Genomic DNA, 22,873 nt, shown 5'->3' with positions numbered 1-22,873 from the left:
CACTAAATTTCTTCCTACACTAGCTATTACTTTATCGATAAATAAATGTAAAAACAAATTAAGATACAGGATTAAGGACTGGGTTTCTAGATTGTACTTTTATTTTATTTTATCGACAAATAAAGCTGTCGATGAGAAAAGAAATCAAAGCAATAGGGTACTAATACTTCAATAAATAAATATTCTAAATAAAACTAAAGAATAAAAAAGTTTAGAAATTACAAAAATATAAGGAAACCGATTCTATTTTTTTATTAAATATAAGTAGAAAAAAAAAGTTTTTTCAAACTGCCAGCAGAGCGCAGTCAGAGACATAATTAGACTTAACAAAAAAGAAATGGAAATCAAATCAAAATCTAGCAAAATTCAATTAAAATAATAATAAACTAACATTAAAATAATTAAATAAAAAAAGATTAAATATAATTAAAAGCTAAAAGTTGGCTACGAACCTATTAAGTTTGTATAATAGAGAGCTGATTGTAAGTCTATTGCTTATTATTAGGCCTGATCTGATGATAGATCCCCATAATCTCTGCATTGATTGCAAAGAAATATTCTGTGAAATTGTTTTTAATACCAAATTTTTATTTGAATGAGCAACGTTTCAAAGGGTCCTGAACATAAATCCTCTATATCCCTGTTTATGATTTTATTGCTTATTATAAGGCCTGATCTGATTGGAGATCCCTTTCATCTAATCTGCAAAGAAATATTCTCGAAAACTCCACCATTCTGTAAAATTGTTGTTAATAATAATAATAAAAAATTTTTATTCGAATGAGCAACATTTCAAAAGGCCCTGGACATAAATCCTCTATTATTTTATTGCTTATTATTAGACCTGATTTTAGCGGAGATCCCTGTAATCAATGCATTGATTGCAAAGAAATATTTTGTGAAATTGTTGTTAATAATAATAATAATAAATTTGTATTTGAATGAGCAACGTTTCAAGGGGTCCTGAACATAAATCCTCTATATCCCTGTTTATTACTTTATTGCTTATTATAACGCCTCCTCTGATCGAATATCCCTTAAATCTCTGCATTGATTGCAACGAAATATTCTCTAAAATTGATTTAAATAACAAACTTTAATTTAAATGAGCAATACTTTCAATTCTATTCTATTCTCTATTTTATTGCTCATTATTAATCCTGATCTGATCTTAGAAAGAAAAGGAATATTCTCTAAAACTCCAGCGATATAATTTCTCCATATACCAGTATATTATTTGCTATTTGGGTTAAAAAACGGCTTCATGCGCAAAGATTTCACAATTCCAATCGAAAAGTTTCAAGAAACAGAGGCACACTGATTACAACGCCAGCAACATGCCCGAAAATCCGAGACGTAGCGCTGCCCAGCCCAGACTTGAATAAAAAAAACACAAACAACTGATAAGTCGGAATTACTGGGCCACTGGAACGCGAATGCTTGGCATGCGAATTGTGAGAGTTCAGTTAGAATTTAGCGGGCGCACAAAATGCTCCACGAATGCAATTCGGGCTACCTGCTGGTTCTGGTTCTCGCCCTGCTCTACTTCAGCGCGAGTGGGAATTTGGGAAACTGGGAGCCGAGGGAATATGGAACGCCCACGCGCTACGATTTCGCTAATCAGCAGCAGCAACAACGACAACAGCAATATGAGCAACGAGGTCGCTATGGCGCCCAAAACAGACCTTACCAGCAACAACAACAACAACAACAACAGCAGCAGCAGCAGCAGAGACAGCCGCCACTATATAATCGCGTAGCGTCCGGCGGAATGAACTACGAGAGTACCGAGGAGCTCGTAGTGGATCGCAAATATCGACGGCGCGAGCACGAAACCATCTCGAATCGGGAGCAGCACAAATGTCGCATCTGGATACCGTGAGTTAATGCAAAGTGTAGTGTAGGGTATCTGTAGATACAACTCATCTAGTTGAGGCAAATAATTTAGATGAGAATATTACGGAAGCAGGCCTGAAGCCTGAAGAAAAAAGAAAAAGCACATCCTATAAATAACTTTTAAAACTGCCCTCGATTTGGTTTTGTTTTCTAAATATTAACCAATTAATTAAACAAATTTGCTTTGGAGTTCCTGACAAACGAAAAGGCAATAGCACAAATATTAGTATATATAGTATATATAATAGTACATCTAGTAGTTAGTATAAACCTTTTATATATTATAAACATTTCTACAGATATTTGCAAAAAGCGCTGAAATAAGACGGGTTGAAAAATTTCGAATTTTTAAGCACGCATATTAGCATTTAATATTTGTTTTAAAAAATTGCAAAACTTATCTTTCAAATGGAATAAATGCCGGGAGGAACGACAAGACTAAAACAACAGAGAATATATAAAATAATATAAGAAATATAAAATAATATAAAAAGGAAGGAAAAGAGAAATCTAAAATCGTGTTATAAAGAGGCTACATTCAGGTTTGGGATAAACTTGCTATGTGTATGAATAATACGAGTTTAAATAATAAGTTTAGTACACCTAGTTGTTAGGGCTCGAAAGTTATTGGACGATCGGAGGAACAGACATGCCTATATGGTCTCATTTAGATTCTTTGCTATACCTTCCAGCACAGGAAAAACAAGGATATTGATTCGTTTAGTGATTCAGTGATGTGTTTTCCTTTGAAAAATGGTATTTCAAAATAAAAAGTTATTAAAACTATTTGTAATATATGTATATAATACAAATGATTCTGTTTTTACACGGTTTTGATTTAACACGGTTTGAAAATTAAAAATGTTATTTATGGTACAGGACTTTATTCCATTTAGCAATGTCTTTTCTTACACGGTTTTTCTAAACTACCTTGTAAAAATAGAATTGGGTGTATAATATGTATATATATTTCTAATTTAATGATTAATGATTACCCAAAAAAACGCTATGAACAAACCATTCACACATATTTTGTTAAAATATAGGAAGCTATTCACATGTACACCAGATATGCCATAAGTATTTAACTAGAATTTTGATGCCCTTTAGTTGGTGGTATGAAACGAAATGTTTCCAAACTCCCTTTGAATTTCCATTTATATTTATTTATTTATTTTTTTTTATTTATTTATAACCCTTATCCTAGCGTTACAAGTATTGGATTACTTTTAAATTATTATAGTTGTTATAGTTGTCGTTTGTGGAGTGTTTGCAGTTGAATTCTATTTTTTTAGTCTTCTTAATATCCTTTGCTTTGTTTTTAGATGGCCAATAAATTTTTTTCTTTTCTCCTTTTTTCACTCTGAAGTAATTCTAAGCTTGTTCTCACTGTTAAGTATTTCTTTATTATATTGGTATATAATATTTAACTAGAATTTTGATGCCCTTTATTTGGTGGAACTTGGTGCAATGATATCTGGATAGTGAGAAAAGGAAATGTTTTCAAACCTTCCATTTATATAAACGGATATTATTAAATAGAGCCTTATAGTTGTCGTTTGTGAAGTGTTCAATTATATTTTCTTAGTCTTCTTAATGTCCTTTGCTTTGTTTTTAGATGGCCAATAAATTTTTTTCTCTTTCTCTTTCTAAGCTTGTTCTCCCTGTTAAGTTTTTCTTTTTTATATCGGTAGATCTATTGCCGCCTCTGACCACACTTGGCTCTGAGTCGGGGAGCAGCTAGCCGAAGGGTAAATAATATTCCCCCACCGGGTTGGAGACATTAATTAGATATGGTTGTAATTTGATTAGACTTCTTCTTCTTAGGCTTTTCTAGCTTACTTATAAGATGCTTTCTATAATTTTTATAGCTGAAGGCCATAATCTCTCTGTTAGCTTTAAGATTTTGATTTTAAGCTAGCAATTTATAAATAAATAAATAAATGTTATATATTTTCCACCTATGTCATATGTTTGTTGACATAAATAAATAAATAATGAAAATAAGCCCCATTAAATATCTCCCCTTCCTACTTTACTTGTGCAGCACCGAAACGGTGGGGAAATACGAGCACGCCAGTGTCATCCAGACGGATCAGGCGAACCAGCTGACTTCAATAGAGCTGTGCTGCACGGGCTACAGTGCCACACGGCTGCGGGGCGTGACGGTCTGTCGTCCGATCTGTGGCTGTGTGAATGGCGGATGCAGCAAGCCCGGGGAGTGCGACTGCTACGAGGGCTTCGTGAAGAACGACAATGGCGACTGCGTGTTCGCGTGTCCTTTGGGCTGCCAGAACGGACGCTGCTATCTGGACGGCAGCTGCGAATGCGATCCGGGATACAAGCTGGATGAGACGCGCAGCTTCTGCAGACCCATCTGCAGTGGCGGCTGCGGCAACAATGTGCGCCACAACTGCACCGAGCCGGAGGTCTGTAGTTGCGCCAAGGGCTATCAGCTGACCGATGAGGGCTGCCAGCCAGTTTGCGACCCGGACTGCGGCATTGGCGGGCTGTGTCGGGACAACAACGAGTGCGATTGCGGACCCGGCTATGTGCTGAAGGACGGTGTCTGCCAATTCGACTGTTACCAGTGAGTACTTGACAGAGGAAGTGTCCTTCAAAAGATTACAAGCCACTCTATCCTTGCAGGAAATGCAATAACGGCGTCTGTGTTAGCCGCAATCGTTGTATATGTGATCCCGGCTTTACTTACCATGAGCGCTCAACGATGTGTGTCCCGCTGTAGCAGAGCGGTTATCAAATAAAAAATCAATAGGAATCTTCATAAATACTTGTATGTTCACGATTTACAAAAGCTTTTATTTTTTGTAGCTCATCTACAAATCGACCTTTAGTTGCTAACTATAGCTAACAAATTCTGCAGAGAATAGCTTAACAGCTGATGGTGAACTACGACTAATGAGAGAGTCTTCTGTACCTGCCAGAAATCGAGAAATAGTGCTAATTTATTTTTATCGCAATCAAGCACAATTTCTAGTTCAGTGTTTATTTTGCAATTCTCTAAAAAAGTTATAAGCCAAGAACATTTCGAGCCTCGCCGATTTATGTTAAACGAACTATTAAGGCACAACAATTCTACAAACATGATTCAATCTATTAAAAAAAATTTAAGCTAAAATACAAAAAATTTAATTAAAAATAAATTTAAAATTTTTTATTGATATTTTTTAGTTTCCTCACATTCAAAACCAAAACCTAGCAGAAGGGCTGTACATAGCAAGCAAAGGTTATTGCGAATATATATTTTTTATAGTTTATTTAAATAGACCTTGTAAAACTAACAAATTTTCCAGACAACAAATAATAAATAAACGGGGAGAATTGCGCAATCAAATCATTTGTTGAGCCCCGACGATTTATGTTGAACAAACTATTAAAGCACAATACGATGCTCAAAATCTTTAATTGAATTCTTCACAATTGATTCCAAGTATTTAACATTTAAAAACTGGTAAATATAATATTTTTATTTTCAAAATATTGATATTTTTTCCTTGCATACAGAGAACAGCAGGATGATCAAAATTTTTAGTTGAATTCCTCATCATTATTTCGAAGTATTTAACATTTTAAAACTGATAAATAAAATAGGAATCTGCACAACTATGTTCATAATTTACAAATATATATATTTTTGATAGTTTATCTAGAAATAGACCTAACAAATTCTCCAGAGACCAGCCCAAGAGCTGATAGTGGAGTACTGATATGGAGAAAGTCTTCTACAAGTATGCTTGCCAGAAATTGAGAAATGGAATTCTTTGCAGTCAACCCATTTATTGAGCCTCAACGATTTATATTAAACGAACTTTTAAAGCACAACAGGATACTCAACATTTTTAATTGAATTCCTCACCATTGTTCCCAAGTAATCAACATTTTATTTGTAAAATAGTGTTATTTTTGATTCTCCTTACATACAATGAATAGATGGCTTTAAAGGTCCTCCTCGAAACTTTCACTTAAGAGCCCTGGGGAGGAGTAACTGCCACGTGCCGCATTCTGGCGCTTGTGTCTGAGGTAGAGGAGAGTGCTGCCCACGACGGCCATCACCAGCAGAGAAGCCACCAAACACCAGCCCAAAATTGTTGGCCACTTGGTGCCAACTTTGTCGGCATGTAGTTCAGCCTTTCCCTGGGATGGATCTGTGGCTGGGCTGGGTTTTGAAGGAGCCTTTGTGCAAACAAAGCGGATCTCATCGGACTCGGCAGAATCGGAATTGATTTCGCCAGAGACGGGACTGGTGCCATTGCAAATCAAATCACTCGACGGATTGCAGCGACAGTAGGATAAATCTAAGCAGGATGTCTTCAAGCCATTTATGCAAAGCTTTGTGCAGCTAGACGAGCTCAAAGGACCCAATTCATCGTATTCCTTCCAGCATTCACACTTGTTGGCGCACAAAGAAACTGCTTGGCTGATGGCAAAGTCCAACTCGAGTATTTTTCGGGGCACAGCTCCAGCTCTTGTGGTCGGTTTCACTTTTTCTGTTGTAGTTGCCGAAGGGGACTCTGTTCTCCACGGCACGAAACGGACTGTTGTTGACGTTGTCCCGATTGTTGCTGTTGCTGTTGTTGTTAAAGGGACCGCTGCTAGAAGTGAGTCTGAGTTGTTGCTGATAAGTTGGCAGCCTTCCGCAGATGCCACATCCTTTGTGGCATACCCTGCAATGCACTCACAAACTCCATTGCCTGTACAATGGCTATTTGCCCCGCAAGCGGACAAACAAATGCGCTGGCAGGCTCCAAACTGATTTTTTTCATAGCCGGCATCGCATTCACAATGCCCGGGACTGGAGCAGTGGCCGTGATCGCCGCAATACATAATGCATTTGGGCAAACAGTCAGTGCTCCAATGGGCCTTCAGATAACCCTCATCGCAGACACAGACTCCGGGGGCCGTGCAATGACTGTGCTTCCCGCAGTTCGTACATCTGGGCTGGCATAACTCGTGATCGTCCAAGTAGTAGCCTTCCTGGCAGAGGCAGGTATTGGGTGCGCCACAATGCGTGTTTGGGGGACATCTTGACTCACATGTGGGCTGACAGGACGCGTTGGCTACCTTTGCATAGCCTGGCTGGCATCTACACTCCTCGGGCTGGGCGCAAAACGAATGAGCTCCACACTCTTCGCTGCACTTCGGCACACACTGATTATTATCCTTTACCATATGGTAGCCCTCGTTGCAGGCACACACACCTGGCTTCTGGCAATAGCTGTTGCTCTCACATTGCTCGCACTGCGGCTCACAAACAGTTCCATTCCAACGATGTCCTTGCTCACAGTTGCAGGTGCCTGGCACGCTGCACAGACCAGTCGGACAGTCTGGGCTGCAGATGGGCTGACAATTGTCCACAGTTCCATTGTAGCCTGGACAGCAAACTGTTCTGTAAGTCCACCTAAAACCAATCTGTGGACGAAATAATTATAGCCCTCTCAATTGTATAACACGTGATGAAATTTGCCATGAATAGCAGTAGACTTCTTATTTCAATCTGCTGTAAATGGGAATTGTATTCCTGTCCTTAATTTGAAATAGAAATTCGAATTATCGCAGTACTCTACCTCAAGACCTCTTCAAAAAATGGTTTCTCAATTAGCTTTCCAAGTGGAAAATTCATTCAGATCAAAACCAATCTCTCAGTGAATTAATTAATCTTTGATTTTATGCAACTAATTTTAGGGTAAGTAAGGGATTATATTTAATGCATGGACATGGTATAAGTGGATAAAAGTTTTTGTAATTTCTCGTATTATTCTTCCTGTAGTTTTTATTTTCAGTTTACACTGCGAGAGACTGTTAAAACATTATTGGAAACAAGCTAAATTTTATTTTCTCTCTGGCTTTCAACAATATTATTCCACCTTGTGCGACAGCTATATGATATAGTGATCTGATATGGTCGGTCTGTCGGCTATAATAGTTGAGGATATAGCAATTGAACGGACCTCGCAACTTATCGGCAATCTGGCCATATATTCGTATATCCCATAACGTGTAGTCTATCATTATTTTAAACCACAAAAAAATATATATCTATATATAAATATATACAGCAAATGAAGGTAACTACTTTAGGGAGACGACTACTGAAAAAGATCCAAAGGACAACTGATTTTGGATTGCTACAGTGTGGCAAAAACTAAAATATATTCGTGAGAATAAAAAATTCATGAAATCGGAAAATCTAATGACTTTAGCTTTGGATGTGAAACTGATAATCGCGATGTTAGCTTGTCCCAAAACATTATCTCATTAGTGTTGGTCGTTCTTTTGCAATATTATATAAAGTAATATAAAGAGCTACCTGACGTAAAGTTCCAATATAATTATATTTCTAAAACACATCTCAAGAAATGGAACCAGACGCAGTTCCAATATAAATATGTTTCTAGAATACATCTCAAGAAATGGAACCAGACGCAGTTCCAATAGAAATATGTTTCTAGAATACATCTCAAGAAATGGAACCAGGCTATGATGACAACTGACCAACATTTTCAAATAATCATAAACTGGACGACTTTACAAAGGACATGCCTAGGCGGAAAACTAAAGTACAATTTACCAAACTTTTGGGACACATAACAGGCTATTCACTCTTACCAGAGAATAGCTATTTCATCTATTACCATATCATAACAGAATTGCTATAGAATTATAGTAGTTTCTGGCTGTGTAGAGGACATGCAAGGTCCAGTTCGAACCCTTCTATTGTATCCGGCCTCTCCAATGCACTGCTATTCACGTCTTATTTGTAGAGCTTAATGGGTTTAATTTACCTCCGGAACTTTGAACTTCACTACACGAGTGTCTAGATGTTGATGGAGCAACCCATTCACTCCTCTGACCATCACCATTTTGGTTCTCTCAACAAGTTTCATGTACGTCACTTGCATGGGTTTCGGGCAAATCCGTTGTCCATATGCGCTGGCCACTATCCAACTGCAGAGAAGGAGGCATTTCCAAAAATTTCGTGCCATATTAGTGTGCCGTTAATATGGGAAGCTGAGTATATTGCAATCGCTATCCGCTTGATGCTACTATTCGCACATTAGAAGCTCGACTGGCGAGCGTTCTGTGGTAAAAGTTGAGAAATTGCTGATATCATGCATCCGTTTACTGTAGATATGAATAAGCTGAGCGTCATTGTAAGCTCTTGACACTGTGGATTGGACAAAAAACATAAAAACTATAATTCTACTTTTATATCCATACTGCATTTAAAATTGGAACTGGGGAGTTTTGGAGAATCAGTTGAGAAGCACTTTGTTTTCACTCGTTTTAATTCAAATATGTATATTAAAGCACAGATGAATGTTCACATTTCAAATAACTTGACCACAATGAAGTGGAAATTGGCAGTTGAAAGGCTTTTTTAAGAAGTGATTTGATTCTGGAAAAGATTCTGCAAGATCCAGATTTGATTCTATATCCAATTATGTACGTGCCTTTTTATTTTTAGTTTATAGCAATTACTCACTATGTTTATGCCTTTGTTTGAACAACTCAAAAAAAAACCACAACTTACGTCATAGCATTATGAAGGCGTATGGCTAGTCGTTAACTATCTTATCATGCCGTTAAATGAGTGTACTTTTTATCACAATATGAATATTTAGCTTAAATGTACGCTACACATTGTTTTCTGAAAAACTCGAAACAGTTTTTGAACTCAAAAAGCTGCTGTACAAAGCTACATCCTTTCTGGGAATCAACGTTATTCCGGTGCAGTAAACAATCTTTTCTTTCAGGCACATATACGGATCCTCTCTTCATACGCAATACCTTGTACCCAAAGGGTAAAAGAGTATACTAGTTTCGTGCGAAGGTATGTAACACACAGAAGGAGGCGTGGCAGACACCACAAAGTATATATATTCGTAATCAAGATGACAGGACCAGTCGATCTGGCCATGTTCGTCAGTCTGACTGTCTGTATGGACACAAGGATCTCGGAAAGAATAAGAATCTCCTAAGTTCGAGAAAGTACGAGTTTCAGTTTTTTTTTTTCGATGCAAAAGGGTATCAAATGGGGCAGACGAAATCATTGTTCTTGGAAAAACACAACATCAAGGGCATTCCGGCGATTAGCCAACGACAGAATCAATCTTCGGAGCAGAAGTCGGATTGATTTGAATGTCAAACGAAAGTTCAAGACACGAGGTGCAAAACCAAGGAATTGCCTTTCTTATAATAGTAAAATTAATTATTATAATAATAATAATATTTATATGGATGTATTTATTTATATCTATATGTATTTATTATAATTGATGTCCTTTTTGAAGTTACGACAGCTCGCCAAATGAGCAAAGTGAGAATGGCAAACGAAAGTTTCAGCCACGAGAAGCAGAACGAAGGAAATAATTATAATTATTATATTATAATAATATTTATTATAATAATAATGATGGATGTCCTTTTTGATGTTCCGACAGCTCTCTAAATGAGCAAATGAGAATGAAAAAAGATAGTATAAGCCCCGAAATAATTATAATATTATATTATAATATAAATATTTCTAATATTAATATTTTTAATATAAATATTTATAATATTAATAATGAGGGATGTCCTTTTTGAAGTTCCGACAGCTCGCCAAGTGAGAATGGCAAACAAAAGTTTAAGCGACAAGGAGCAAAACGAAGGAATTAATTATTTTATAATATAAATAAAAATAGTTATAATAATATTTATAATAACAATAATAAGGGATGTCCTTTTTGAAGTTCCGACAGCTCGCCAAATGAGCAAAGTGAGAATGGCAAATAAAAGTTTAAGCCACCAGGAGCAAAACGAAGAAATTGATTCTAAGTATTATAATAATAATAATTAGAATAAAAATATTGATGGATGTCCTTTTACATTTTATTTCCTATCCTTTATTTTTTCTTTGCATGTATCCAATTTACATTAAGAACCATAATTATTAATTTATTAAATTTGTAAGTAAAAGAAAATAAAAATGATTTTAAACAAATTTTAAAAGGATTTTGTAATAGTCTGGTGGGTGAGGGGGTGAAGAGGGCGGTTATGTTTAGTTTGTCGATGGCCAAAGTGGCTGCGGTTGCTAAAAACCAAAATCTGCAGTACCAGGCGAACAGAAACCAGCAGTAAGATGATTTTCATTAAAATTTAAAAATAAAATAAGCCGGGTTTCAAACCACTTTGCAGCCGGGCTTCAAACCAATTGCAAATGTAAGCCAGTCTTCAAACCATTGTGGCAGTGACTTTCAAACCCATTTGGCAGCCGGGCTTTAAACCATTTGGCAGCACGTGGTTTGAAACCTGGCTTACATTTATTTTTAATTTTTTTTTTAAATTATCTTGCTGCTGCATTATGTTCGCCTGGTACTTAGAAAAAGTGCCAGTTTGCAAACTAAGCACAGGACAACTGCGGCTTTCCCAAAATGTACAGAATCGCCTGCAAATGCTAAAATCCAAAATCTGAGGTACTAGGCGAACATAAACCAGCAGCAAGAGGCAGTTTTTTTTTAAATTAAAAATTTAATTCTGCGCCTGTATGATATGCTACGCCTTTTCTAACGGCAGCCGGTTCCAAACCGGGTTTTAAACCAATTAATTATTAAATAAATAAATAGATAAATCGTTGCAGCGACTCAACTGGACACAATTGGTGTAAATAAAAAAGGACACTTTTAAGGAGTTGCTGCTGATTTATGTTTGCCTGAAGTTAAAGGATCAGATCCTGCTTACTGCAGCAAATTAATAATAAAAAGAAAGGTTGTTGTATTTTAAAAGTTGTTTTATTTGAAATTAAAAAAACTGTATAAAATATTTGCCTTATGGTAAGTGACAATTTAAAAATAAAGGATAAACACAGCTCCTTTTACAAAAAGAAGAATAAGCGATAAACATAAACAAATAATTTTTTGGTTGTTTGTTATATCAATAAATTTCTTATTTGTTAACAAATTAAAATAACAATTTTTTTTGTAGTTATATATTTTATAATAAAAGTAATAATTCATTTATTATTACTTAAAATTTATTTCATTCTATAATTAATCATTATCAATAAAGTTCTTATTTGTATACAAATTAAAATAAAATTTACAAAATTACATTACAAAATCCCATCTAGGCAAAATTCGAATTCTGCAAGCCAGAACATTAAGCTTGTTGACTGGTACATGAGATCCGTTAATATCGCAAAGGACCAAGGAGGCGGCTACGGGTCGGCTACGGGCCCATGAAGATGTCTTACCATGGCGTGTGAGGAGGAGACTGAAGATGTCACATCTGGTCGACCTTGCCATTCAATTTTTATGCACTATAAGAATATAAAATTAATTAATTAATTACATAAGCTTATTTTTAAATGAAAGCATTACAATTAATTAACAATAAATAAATATATTTTTAAAAAATCCCATATCGCTTTTGTTTCTTAATAGCTCTGGGAGTTTTGTATTTAAGTGCCGGTCCGCACGACTCTAACATTCCGTTTTTCCAGGGACCGCAAATAATGATTACTTGCTTTTTCTTTCAAATGAAAAGATTTACCAATATCCCTTTTAAAGGATTATTTATGCATTTCCACCATGATTCACAAATATTAATTTTTATTACGTCTCTCAAAATTTAATGAGTTATTTTGAATTTTTTTTTACATCTTAATTAATGAAAATCGAAACTAATGATTATTCTTTGAGTTTTATTTTTGATAACAAAAATTATCGTTATTTTCGATAAAAAAAAAAAAAAAAAAAAAAAAAAAAATAAAACTCAAGCTGTATTTTTGCGTGAAAATATTTTTTTAAGAATATATATATAAATGTTGTCGTTATTCCCTATAAAAAAGGCAGGGATTTTCCAGCTTGAGATTTATTTTTGATTAAAAAAATTAAACTTTAAGAATAATCATAAATGAGTTATATTAAATTAAATTTGATTAGTAAAACTGAAAATAAATCTTTATATTTGCAGCGAATGAATAAAATTAAACAATAAATTTTATTGTAGCGTTCTCTCTTGTTTTCAAAAATTTGATTACAATTATAAATGCGGGTTTGTTGTGTGAATCAGCCAACGGGGTTTCTACTATTTGAAGCTTTCAATATAAAGACTAATGTTTAGTAATCGATAAAATAAAAAAACAAGTGGTAGCCATCACACAATACTTATTGTGTGTATTTTTAATTTCATAATTTATTAAAATAGATTTATTTTACATGACAATTATTAATAATCCTTCTTTTTGCAAAAAATACTAGGAGATGAATTTATAATTGTAACGAGCTCTTAAACTAATTAATATTCCATAAAAATAAAGCTGTAAACTTTGTATGATGATACATGCATAATTATTTGTGCTTGCATTCGGGTTGTTCTGATGATTTGTCTATTAAGAGTTGTCTATTAAGAGTTGTCTATTAAGAGTTGTCTATTAAGAGTTCTCTTTTAAGAGTTGTCTATTAAGAGTTCTCTTTTGAGAGTTGTCTATTAAGAGTTCTCTTTTGAGAGTTGTCTATTGGGAGCTGTCTATTAAGATTAAATTTCAACAATCTTTCCATTACTAACATACTCGACGTTCTTATGATATCCCCAACCGACAGGTTAAAAGGAGGCGTGGCAGAGTCCCACAAAGTGACTAATATAATTTTTTTTAAATGAACTTAAAGATTTTCAATTTCACTGTCCTCCTCAGGTCCCAGGTGCCAACTAGCTTGTGGATAATACGCGTTTGCCCGCTTTCTTCGATTAGCGATAAGGGAATAAATGAAATATAGAATTATTGCAAGCACGACAAAAGCTGCCATAAACACACCAAAGTTGTTTATCCCTACAGTTGCGACGCGAGAATCAAAAACATGCGATTCGCATACGTAGCGTATTTCATGGGCTTCGGAGGATAAATTGTAATCCTTTTGGATAGCCCGAGTACATTTTAATTGATGCGTCAATGGATCGCATCGGCAATTCGCCAACTTCAAGCAGTCCTTCTCGACGCCATTTGTGCAGAGAGTCAGGCATTTTGGTGGCCCTGGAGCCATCACATCATCGTCATAATCCTGCCAGCAAGTACAGTTTATAGTGCATTGAACATTTCTTGCTGTTGCTGATGTTGTTGTGCTGTTTGGAGTTGTCTTTGGAGTTGTTGTTGTGGTCGTTGGAGTCGTCTTTGGAGTTGTTGTTGTTGTGGTCGTTGTTGTTATGAGCTGGCATCTGGAAGTAGAGCTTTCAAATTTCGCATACCCCTCCCAGCAGTGGCAGTTGCCAGGCGATATGCAATCTCCAAATTGGCAGCCCTCGCAAATTGGCTTGCACGCAGTCCCGTTACGATCGCTTACATATTGGTAGCCCTCGTTGCATGTGCAATAATTCGGTGAACTGCAGGTGGCATTGATGCAAGTTTCGTGGCATCTGGGCTTGCAATTGTAAATCGTCTTATTCGCATCGACTTCTTCGTAGCCCTCTGCACATTTACATTGATTTGGACTAACACACGCGCTATTTAGTCCACATGTGGGATAATCGCAAATCGGTTTGCAGTCGCCTCGAACTGCTTTTGTACTTCGCGCATATCCAGGATTGCAGGGACATACATCCGGTTCCTTGCAGTAACTATTGTTCCCGCAGGCGGGCGAACAGACGGGTTGACAGGTTCCGTCATGGCCATCGGCATAACCCGATCCACATACGCACTCATCCGGCTCTGCACATGTAGAATGAGCTGGACAGCCCTTGCTGCATATAGGCTGACATTTGTGTTCTTGGGAGTCACGAGAGTATCCCGCGCAACAGGTGTGATATGGCTCTAATCTAGTTTTATTCTAATAAACAAGATTTCAACGACTAATAAATACTTTCCAGATTACTAAATGCTTACCACTATCTTTCCCGGGGAAAAAGGTAAACCAAAAAGATTACCAAATCTCTTCCCGGACATATCCATTTCGGTGTAGTAAACAATTTTACTTTCCAAGCACAGATTCGGATCTTTATCCACATTCGCCGTTACAAGTGGGAGGAAAAGAAACAAGATGATATTTACTGGAAGCATATTGAGTTTGTAACAAGGATAGACAAAATAATTTTAATGGAATGATCGATTCGTTATAGTTCCGTTAGCTGCGGAGGAAATCTGAAACTGAACTTAGTTCCGCACAATTTCACATATTTTATTCGAAGTCATGACTAAGAAAAAGTGCGGTTTGCATGAGCAAGGGTACAGATCCCATCAAAATATATACAGTCATGCAGTTTTCAGAATTCGTCATATTATTTCTAATTAATCTATTTTACTAAAGAACTATGGACTTAGCTCTTTAAAGATCGGGTTAAGCAGGTAATGAAAAACAAACAAGATAGAACGCTACAGTCGAGCAAGCCCGACAGTAAAATAGCTTGTACTCTCCACAAAAAGGAAAAATTAAAAAAAAAAAAATTAAAAAAAAATTAAATTATTAAAAAAAATGAATGAATTAATTAATTAAAATAATTAATTTAATTAAATTAGAATACATGTTTATGTTCAGTTTAAACAGCATACATTTACATCACGTACCTATGCGTGTTCATATGCGTGTATGTATGCAGCACAAAGTTGAACAAAAGCAGCAACAACAACAACAGCTGCGGGCAGCGCTGCCGACAGAGCTGCAGGCAGCGCATGAGCAGCGATTTTACTTATGGCTATAACTTTCTTCAGAATTGACCTATCATGATGAAATTTGGCACACGGACACATTAGTACTAACTGGATGTACCTACCAAAATTGATTTTTAAATTCCGAGAATTACGGAAGTTATAAGAAAAAATACGAATTGCGGGGGAGTGGGGGGGTGTATCAGAAAAAATAAACAAACTCGTTCTGCCTAGGGCTTATAGGAACCTTGATACCAATTTTGGTTATCCTAGCTCTTGTACTTACTGAGATCCTTGCGCTCATACAGACAGACGGACAGACGGACAGACGGTCAGACGGACAGACGGACAGACGGACATGGCTATATCGACTCGTCTTCTCATCCTGATCAAGAATATATATACTTTGTGGGGTCTGCCACGCCTCCTTCTGTGTGTTACATACATGCGCACAAAACTAGTATAGCCTTTCACCCTTTGGGTACAGGCTATAAAAAGAGATCAGATGTGGTACAGCATTTGCTTTAATTAGTTAATTACAGTAGATGGACCAGAGTTTAATGCTTGTTCTACTTTTTGAAAATATATTGCTTATTTTCTTTACTGCTGTAAAGAAATGCATTAGGATGTATTGTTTTCGGTGTGTACATACGTTTCTAATATCCAGAGAGCAGAATATTAATGTTAATGACAATACGAATCCAAATCTCAATGCCCATCCACCCGTTTGCCTTTTGCAATAATTATTCTTCCTACAACTTAGGGGCTCTTGTGCTGAAACTTTTCACCGAGGCGTCCATTTAACAAACACAGATAAAACGTCACAAGCTATCGCTATCATCCTAATGTAGATGTTGGAATACAAATCTGTGTGATTTAAATATTGCGCAGAGAGAAGAAGGAGATATATATATATATATATATATATATATATATATATAGAGAGAGAGAGAGATTACCGAATGAAGAGTTGGCTTAAGCTCACGTAAAATGTATCTACAGTCTTAGCTGTGTTTGAAAAATATACAAAAGATGTGCGAAAAGAACATGATGTCCACTATTCTGCTAAATATATTATCATTTATATGTAATTGCTTATTTCAAGTGTCAAAAATGTTCTTCAATAAAAATTATTCTCATAAAAGGTGTTCAAATTTTTAATAAACAAATAGTAGGAGAAGGGTTAAGTTATTTACTATTTAAGATAAAACTAGTATACCCTTTCATCCTTTGGGTGTAGGGTATAAAAGACTGCAGATACTTACGGAATAGCATGCCACAACCAAAGAATTCTAAGGGGATGCTTTAGTTAATTACGTGGTGATACAACGTTTTTAGTTTTCAGTTTTAAAAATAAACTTTTGAAAACTGCTATTATGCTGACAACTCAAATTGTTTATGTTGAAAGCTCATCTGGTTATTACTGATCAGATTTGTTGGCAATACATTCCATTTGTATTGATTGATAAGCAAAATCTGGAAAAGATTTAAACATTTCATGACCAAGGTCAAGGAACTCAGACGACTCGACTCATATCATACACGTACATAGGCACTCGCAGATCTGTTGCTGGCAGATTCTTAATACGCTGACGTCTCTTTGGGAGTGAGTTCAATAAACGACTCGCACACATGGACAGAAAGTGCGTAAATGTAAGAACAGAGTGCCTATCTTTCGCGTCTATATGGAAGACTATATACATATACTTGTATGACTTCTATATGTGTGCGCTCGCAGCATTGATAAGCCTCCTGTCTGCCGCATCTACCGCTTTTGATCGTTTGCTCGTTTACTTAAATGCAATTGCTCAAGCGATTGTCCACTTAATTGTAAATCCATCACTAAACAGTGTACAAATCAAGTGTCGGTGTTCGTTTTTGTGCAAATGTGGCGCCAGTTCGTGATATGCCTTGCAGGCCTTGCAATGATCCTGGCCTGTGTCGATCATGTGCCGTGAGTTATGAAAACTTTTTTACGGAATATTCGATAGTAGGATTTAAGCCTCCTCCTCCTCCTCCTCACCTATTTCATGTGCCCCGCAAAGTGTTATGAAGATGCGCGTAAATCTGGTGACAATGCGAAAATATCAGGGACTAGCTAATTGCACCACAGACTGTGGTCCACTGGTGGTGCGACCCAGAAGAGAGGTAAGAAAAATGCCCTATTTTCTCAATAGAGAGCATATTTATCTATTTCCAATACATCAGTGGCAAACGAAAATGTTCTAATTTGTTAAAATCCAATGTGAAATTCTTTTTCGATTATTTGTTTGTCATGGCAACATTTTCAATAATTTTAAATTTAATAATTTTAATTTAATCATTTTAAATTATACATACAATCTAGCGTGTAAAAACAGAATTAGGCGTAAATAATTCTCAACAAATGTTTTTATGAGAACAATTTGAATGTGACTCTTGATGTGATAACAAGATTCTAAATATTACATTGTTTTTTATAATGAATGAAGCATCGTTTCAACGCGTTTACAGAAATACTTTTTTCCAAAACTCGAAAAAGTTTTTAGCTTCATGTCTTTCCGGTCTAGAAGACGCTCGGTAATAACTATATTTCCCAAATTTGCACACATGATCAATGTTTTAAATTTGTAAGGTATGCCAAGAATCTCTCTCTCTAAGACAAAATGGTTTCCATTTTATATAGGCTATAAGAAGAGAGAAACCTAATGCAACTATCTGCTTTATTATTATTAATGCAGTACAAGCTCGTTAGCTGCAACCCTCGATACATGCGTCTTCTCGATTTTGAAAACTCCATGAAAACAGCTCTTCAAAGAAAATGTTCCCGGTAATTGCAACTTTAATTTAGCGTTGGTAAAAATTCATAACATTTAAACAATAAGGAGAAATTTTTAATAAATTAAAATTTAAAAGTATCGACAAAAGTTTTTGGTAATGAATTTAAGCTGCACAAGTCACCAATTACACGAATAAAAAATAAAAGAGATTAAATTTTCAAATTGTCCAGAAATATGAAATCTGGACCAGGGAAACGGCAAACTCTAAAATCTTCCGAATACCTAAAAATGGAAAACGCTCTCTGCAAATGGTTCTTGAAACAGAGTGTTCGTCAAACGCTAATTTTAATTGAAATAATCAAAATCATAAAAATAATCAAAATCATCAATCAAGATCATCGGATCAGTTGCTATAAAATCATTTGAAACTTGCATTCAATGGGCACAGGGAAATTGTATTTCGATAAAAGACATTAACGAGAAAATAATGCAGGCAGAAATAAAGGCCATGTTAAAACAAGAGGGAACGCTACAGTCGAGCAAGCCCGACAGTTAAATACCCTGTACTCAGACAAACTTCCGACACTTAGTTATATGTGTCTCTAGCAGAAACAAAAAGAAGAAGAAGAGCGTACTGAATGCTACAGCTTGGGGGCGCAGTACTGGAGTGAAATTGTTTCGCTAATAACTTTTCTTAGAATTGACCGACTTGGATGAAATTTAAATAAAAAGTAGCTAATTATTTATTAATTAAGTGTGTAGTTTGTTTTATGTATATTTGAAAATGTGGACAGTATTGGCGAAATTCTGCAGCGAGGAGAGGGGAGGGGAAATAAAAAAATAAATAAATAAACGTGTAGCTTAGGAGCTAGGAGCGTCTATATACGAAGTTTGGTTAACGTGCGATCAAGCGTTTTCGAAATCCAGGCATTCATCCAGACGGACGGACAAACAGACAGGCAGACGGGCGGAAATGTCTAGATCGATTTCTCTCGTCATGCTAATTAAGAATATATGTATATACTTTATGGGGTGCAGAGTATAAAAACAGATATTGCAATAACAATTAAAAAAGGACTTCATTTATCATTTAAATGCAACTACCCTGATTTCCTGTTGTATTACTAATAAGTTGTAACTATGGCTTAATCAGAAAGTTCACTAATTATTTGAAATACTCACCTGGACATGATTCTTGTTCCAATTAAGAATTTATATTACAGCTGCTCCTTTTTCATTTCGCAGACCTACATGTCCGTCGATGAGGTGTGCTGCGAGGGCTACGATCGCAACGAGAAAGAGTAAGTTTAAATGGAGCGAGCGTCTTCTCGAATAGTAATGCATTTTCCACCTGCAGCGAATGTGTGCCACAGTGTGGCGATTGCGGTGCCACTGGCCAGTGTCTCTCGCCACAGGTGTGTCTGTGTGGCAAAGGCTACAGCAATGTGCAGGATCGATCGCAGTGCCAACCAGTGTGCTCGGAGCCCTGCCTCAATGCGAACTGCAGTGCACCCGACGAGTGCAGATGCTGGGACGGCTATGGGTTCGTCAATGGCAGCCAGACGGCCTGTGAGCTGATGTGCAAGGTGGACTGCGAGAATGGACGGTGCCAGGAGCAGAACAAGTGCATCTGTAACTCGGGCTATGCTCGGGACGAGACGCTCAACAAGTGTGTGCCCGTCTGCAAGGATGCGTGCGAGAATGGAGTGTGCAGTGAGCCCAACCAGTGCAGCTGTAAGCCGGGCTACGAGCCAGATCTGACCACACAGAATCGCTGTGAACCCATATGCAGCAGTGGATGCGCGAATGCTGTGTGTGTGGCACCCGAACATTGTGTCTGCAAGTCGGGCTACGTCCAGGCGGAGACTGAAGCTTCCGCCGGCTGTGCGCCTGTGTGTAAGGAGGCGTGTATTAATGGCACCTGCACGGCGCCCAATCATTGCACTTGCGCCGAAGGACATGCGTTTCGAAATGGTTCGCGTACGATATGTGAGCCTACCTGTTTCCGTGGCTGTGAGAATGGTTTCTGCAAGGAGCCCGGACGTTGTGAGTGCCATGACGGTTATGCCAAAATTTCGCCACATCGCTGTGCTCCCATCTGCCGGCAGCCTTGTGTGAACGGACGCTGCACGGCCCCGGACACTTGTAGCTGTGATGCCGGATATGCCTTTCGCAATGGCAGCGAGACGGAATGCGAGCCATACTGTCCTCGCAGCTGTCGTAATGGCGTTTGCAGCAGTCCTGGCATCTGTACTTGCAATCCTGGCTATCAGGCTCTGCTCTCCTTCTACTGCATACCCATTTGTACGCGTCCCTGCATTCACGGCTCCTGTGTGGCGCCCGAGCAGTGTCGCTGCTTTCCGGGTCATCGACCCAGTCCTTCGAATCCCGATATCTGTGAGCCCATCTGCACCAATGACTGCAATCATGGACGTTGCATTGCACCCGACACCTGCCAATGCGACGAGGGCTTCGCCAAGCGCTGGCTAACAGGCAGCTGTGAGCCCTTCTGCTCGCAAAAATGCGTGAATAGCGTCTGTGTGGGCAACGGCATCTGTCGCTGCTACGAAGGATTCCGCTTGCGGGAGAACTCCACGGCCATCTGCGATCCCATTTGCCTGCCCTCCTGCATCAATGGCAATTGTGTGGAGCCGAACAGCTGCAAATGCTGGCCCGGCTACGAGGACACCAAGTTCCACAATCTCTGCATACCCACCTGTCGCCCGAGCTGCGAAAATGGACGCTGCATGGCCACCAATCGATGTGAGTGCACCGAGGGCTATGCGGCGACCAATTCAAGCGAACCCCACCGCTGTGTGGCCCAGTGTGAACAGACATGCATCAATGCGCAGTGCCAGGCGCCCAACGAGTGTGTGTGCCTCTCCGGCTATCGCCTGCTCGCTGGCAGTCGGACGGAGTGCGAGCCCGTGTGTGAGCAGGGCTGTGGGAATGGCGTGTGTGTGGCGCCCGATATGTGCAGCTGTAATCACGGTTTTAGGGCGCAACTGGACGAGCAGAGCGGTCTCTTAAGTTGCACTGAAGCTGCTATCGAAACTCTAAGTACTAAGCTATCCATTCCAATTTCGAGATGGACCATCATGACCATAGTCTTCCTGATTCTCCTGCTCTTCCTGCTCACCATATTGCTTGTGCTGCGTGAATGGCAACGCAGACGATCGACTGGCGATAAGCAGGGCGTGCATCTCATCGAAAACCCTGGATATGGCCTACACTTACCCGGTGGTAGTGGTGGGGGCGATGAGCCACTCAGTGAACAGGAGATTGGCGAGGGTGATTAAATGGAACACGCATGCAACTAGTTGTACATAGATAAATATTCTTGGATCTATTCGGTTCGTATTTTGTTAACATGTGTCGTAGGGTCTATCGTTAGAACTTATTTAGCTACAAATGCTTGGCATCGAACATTGCATACGCGTACTCGTAAGTATGCGGAAATATTCATTCTGTGCACATATAGTGGAGACATACATAAGTAATAATGCAATTATATTATGGCTAGATACGTAAGGGATGCAAGCATCAAAATAAATTACACAATACTATATTAATTCCGAAATTAGAGCTTGAGTTACATTTGCTGCTGCATACATTTTTGTACATATTAACATTATATTACAGTGAATGGGATGTGAATTGAAAAGGATGTGCTACTTCCTGTTCGTCAGATTTTAAACGTCAGATCTAGATATCCTTAAGATATACTATATCTACATGCTATTTGTTGAAAACTCGCAGGCGTTCTCATGAGATACCTGGTGGGATAAATTGAAAAGGATGTGCTACTTCCTGCTCGTCAGATTTTAAACGTCAGATCTAGATATCCAGCCTTAAGATATACTATATCTACATGATAGATGTTGAAAACTCGCAGATGTTCTCATGAGATAACTGGTGGGGTGAATTGAAAAAGATGTGCTACTTCCTGCTCGTCAGATTTTAAGCGTCAGATCTAGATATCCAGCCTTAAGATATACTATATCTATATGATAGATGTTGAAAACTCGCAGATGTTCTCATGAGATAACTGGTGGGGTGAATTGAAAAAGATGTGCTACTTCCTGCTCGTCAGATTTTAAACGTCAGATCTAGATATCCAGCCTGAAGATATCTCTCTACACGCTAGATGTTGTAAGCTCTCAGGCGTTCACATGAGATACCTGATGGGGTGAATTGAAAAAGGTGTTCTGCTTACTGCTCGTCAGATCTTAAATGTCAGATGGGATCTAGATATCCAGCCTTAAGATATCTCTCTACACGCTAGATGTTGTAAACTCTCAGGCGTACAAATCAGATACCTGCTAATCAGACTTAGACATCAATTGCCGACACATCGGATATATAGACGCCAGCTGACTACATTTCAAACACAGAAAAATCGGTGAGGCTGGATCTTAACGAGTGAGTGGCACATTGCTAGAAATAATATATAGAGTGTCTTGGGTCTGCATCGCACCTTGAGGTTAGGGTAGAAGGACTGCCAGCTCTTTTTTCATTAATTCATTCTAAAGAGTTGCGGTAATAGCACATAATTCCACCAGGATAACGTAAGCGCTTCAAA

The 22,873-nt window shown here is 37.9% G+C and overlaps 3 protein-coding genes across 3 annotated transcripts; 2 read left to right on the top strand and 1 right to left on the bottom strand.

Annotated features, from left to right (window-relative positions):
• The first annotated feature begins 1,489 nt into the window (after nucleotides 1-1,489).
• On the top strand, nucleotides 1,490-5,315 carry LOC115626031 (tenascin). Its single transcript, XM_030521282.1, has 3 exons — nucleotides 1,490-1,878; nucleotides 3,944-4,486; nucleotides 4,546-5,315. Exons 1-3 carry the CDS (start codon nucleotides 1,490-1,492, stop codon nucleotides 4,640-4,642), a joined length of 1,029 nt encoding a protein of 342 aa, XP_030377142.1. The 3' UTR covers nucleotides 4,643-5,315.
• A 538-nt stretch (nucleotides 5,316-5,853) lies between these two features.
• On the bottom strand, nucleotides 5,854-14,947 carry LOC115626030 (tenascin-X-like). The gene is made up of 3 exons (XM_030521281.1): nucleotides 14,774-14,947; nucleotides 14,140-14,717; nucleotides 5,854-7,246 (listed from the first exon to the last, which is right to left on the bottom strand). The coding sequence occupies exons 1-3, from the start codon at nucleotides 14,945-14,947 to the stop codon at nucleotides 5,854-5,856; spliced, it is 2,145 nt and encodes a 714-aa protein (XP_030377141.1).
• Nucleotides 14,948-17,581: 2,634 nt separating this feature from the next.
• On the top strand, nucleotides 17,582-21,590 carry LOC115626029 (tenascin). Its single transcript, XM_030521280.1, has 3 exons — nucleotides 17,582-17,680; nucleotides 19,537-19,592; nucleotides 19,649-21,590. The coding sequence occupies exons 1-3, from the start codon at nucleotides 17,582-17,584 to the stop codon at nucleotides 21,588-21,590; spliced, it is 2,097 nt and encodes a 698-aa protein (XP_030377140.1).
• Nucleotides 21,591-22,873: the final 1,283 nt, after the last annotated feature.

This window comes from Scaptodrosophila lebanonensis, unplaced genomic scaffold (genome assembly GCF_003285725.1).
Source record: "Scaptodrosophila lebanonensis strain 11010-0011.00,11010-0021.00 unplaced genomic scaffold, SlebRS2 tig00000080-arrow-pilon, whole genome shotgun sequence".
NCBI lineage: Eukaryota > Metazoa > Arthropoda > Insecta > Diptera > Drosophilidae > Scaptodrosophila > Scaptodrosophila lebanonensis.
This window is presented reverse-complemented; position numbering and strand designations above follow the sequence as displayed.

What these genes read in the sequence shown, in the direction of transcription:
- LOC115626031 (XM_030521282.1), top strand. Translation starts at nt 1,490, where the DNA reads ATGCTCCACGAATGCAATTCGGGCTACCTGCTGGTTCTGGTTCTCGCC. An exon ending in AAATGTCGCATCTGGATACC is followed by an intron (nt 1,879 to 3,943) that starts GTGAGTTAATGC and finishes TTACTTGTGCAG; the next exon opens with CACCGAAACGGTGGGGAAAT. An exon ending in TGCCAATTCGACTGTTACCA is followed by an intron (nt 4,487 to 4,545) that starts GTGAGTACTTGA and finishes CTATCCTTGCAG; the next exon opens with GAAATGCAATAACGGCGTCT.
- LOC115626030 (XM_030521281.1), bottom strand. Translation starts at nt 14,947, where the DNA reads ATGCTTCCAGTAAATATCATCTTGTTTCTTTTCCTCCCACTTGTAACG. An exon ending in TTTCCCCGGGAAAGATAGTG is followed by an intron (nt 14,718 to 14,773) that starts GTAAGCATTTAG and finishes CTTGTTTATTAG; the next exon opens with AATAAAACTAGATTAGAGCC. An exon ending in AACTGCCACTGCTGGGAGGG is followed by an intron (nt 7,247 to 14,139) that starts GTATGCGAAATT and finishes GCCCATCTGCAG; the next exon opens with CCCAGACTGTCCGACTGGTC.
- LOC115626029 (XM_030521280.1), top strand. Translation starts at nt 17,582, where the DNA reads ATGAAGATGCGCGTAAATCTGGTGACAATGCGAAAATATCAGGGACTA. An exon ending in TGGTGCGACCCAGAAGAGAG is followed by an intron (nt 17,681 to 19,536) that starts GTAAGAAAAATG and finishes TTCATTTCGCAG; the next exon opens with ACCTACATGTCCGTCGATGA. An exon ending in TACGATCGCAACGAGAAAGA is followed by an intron (nt 19,593 to 19,648) that starts GTAAGTTTAAAT and finishes TTCCACCTGCAG; the next exon opens with CGAATGTGTGCCACAGTGTG.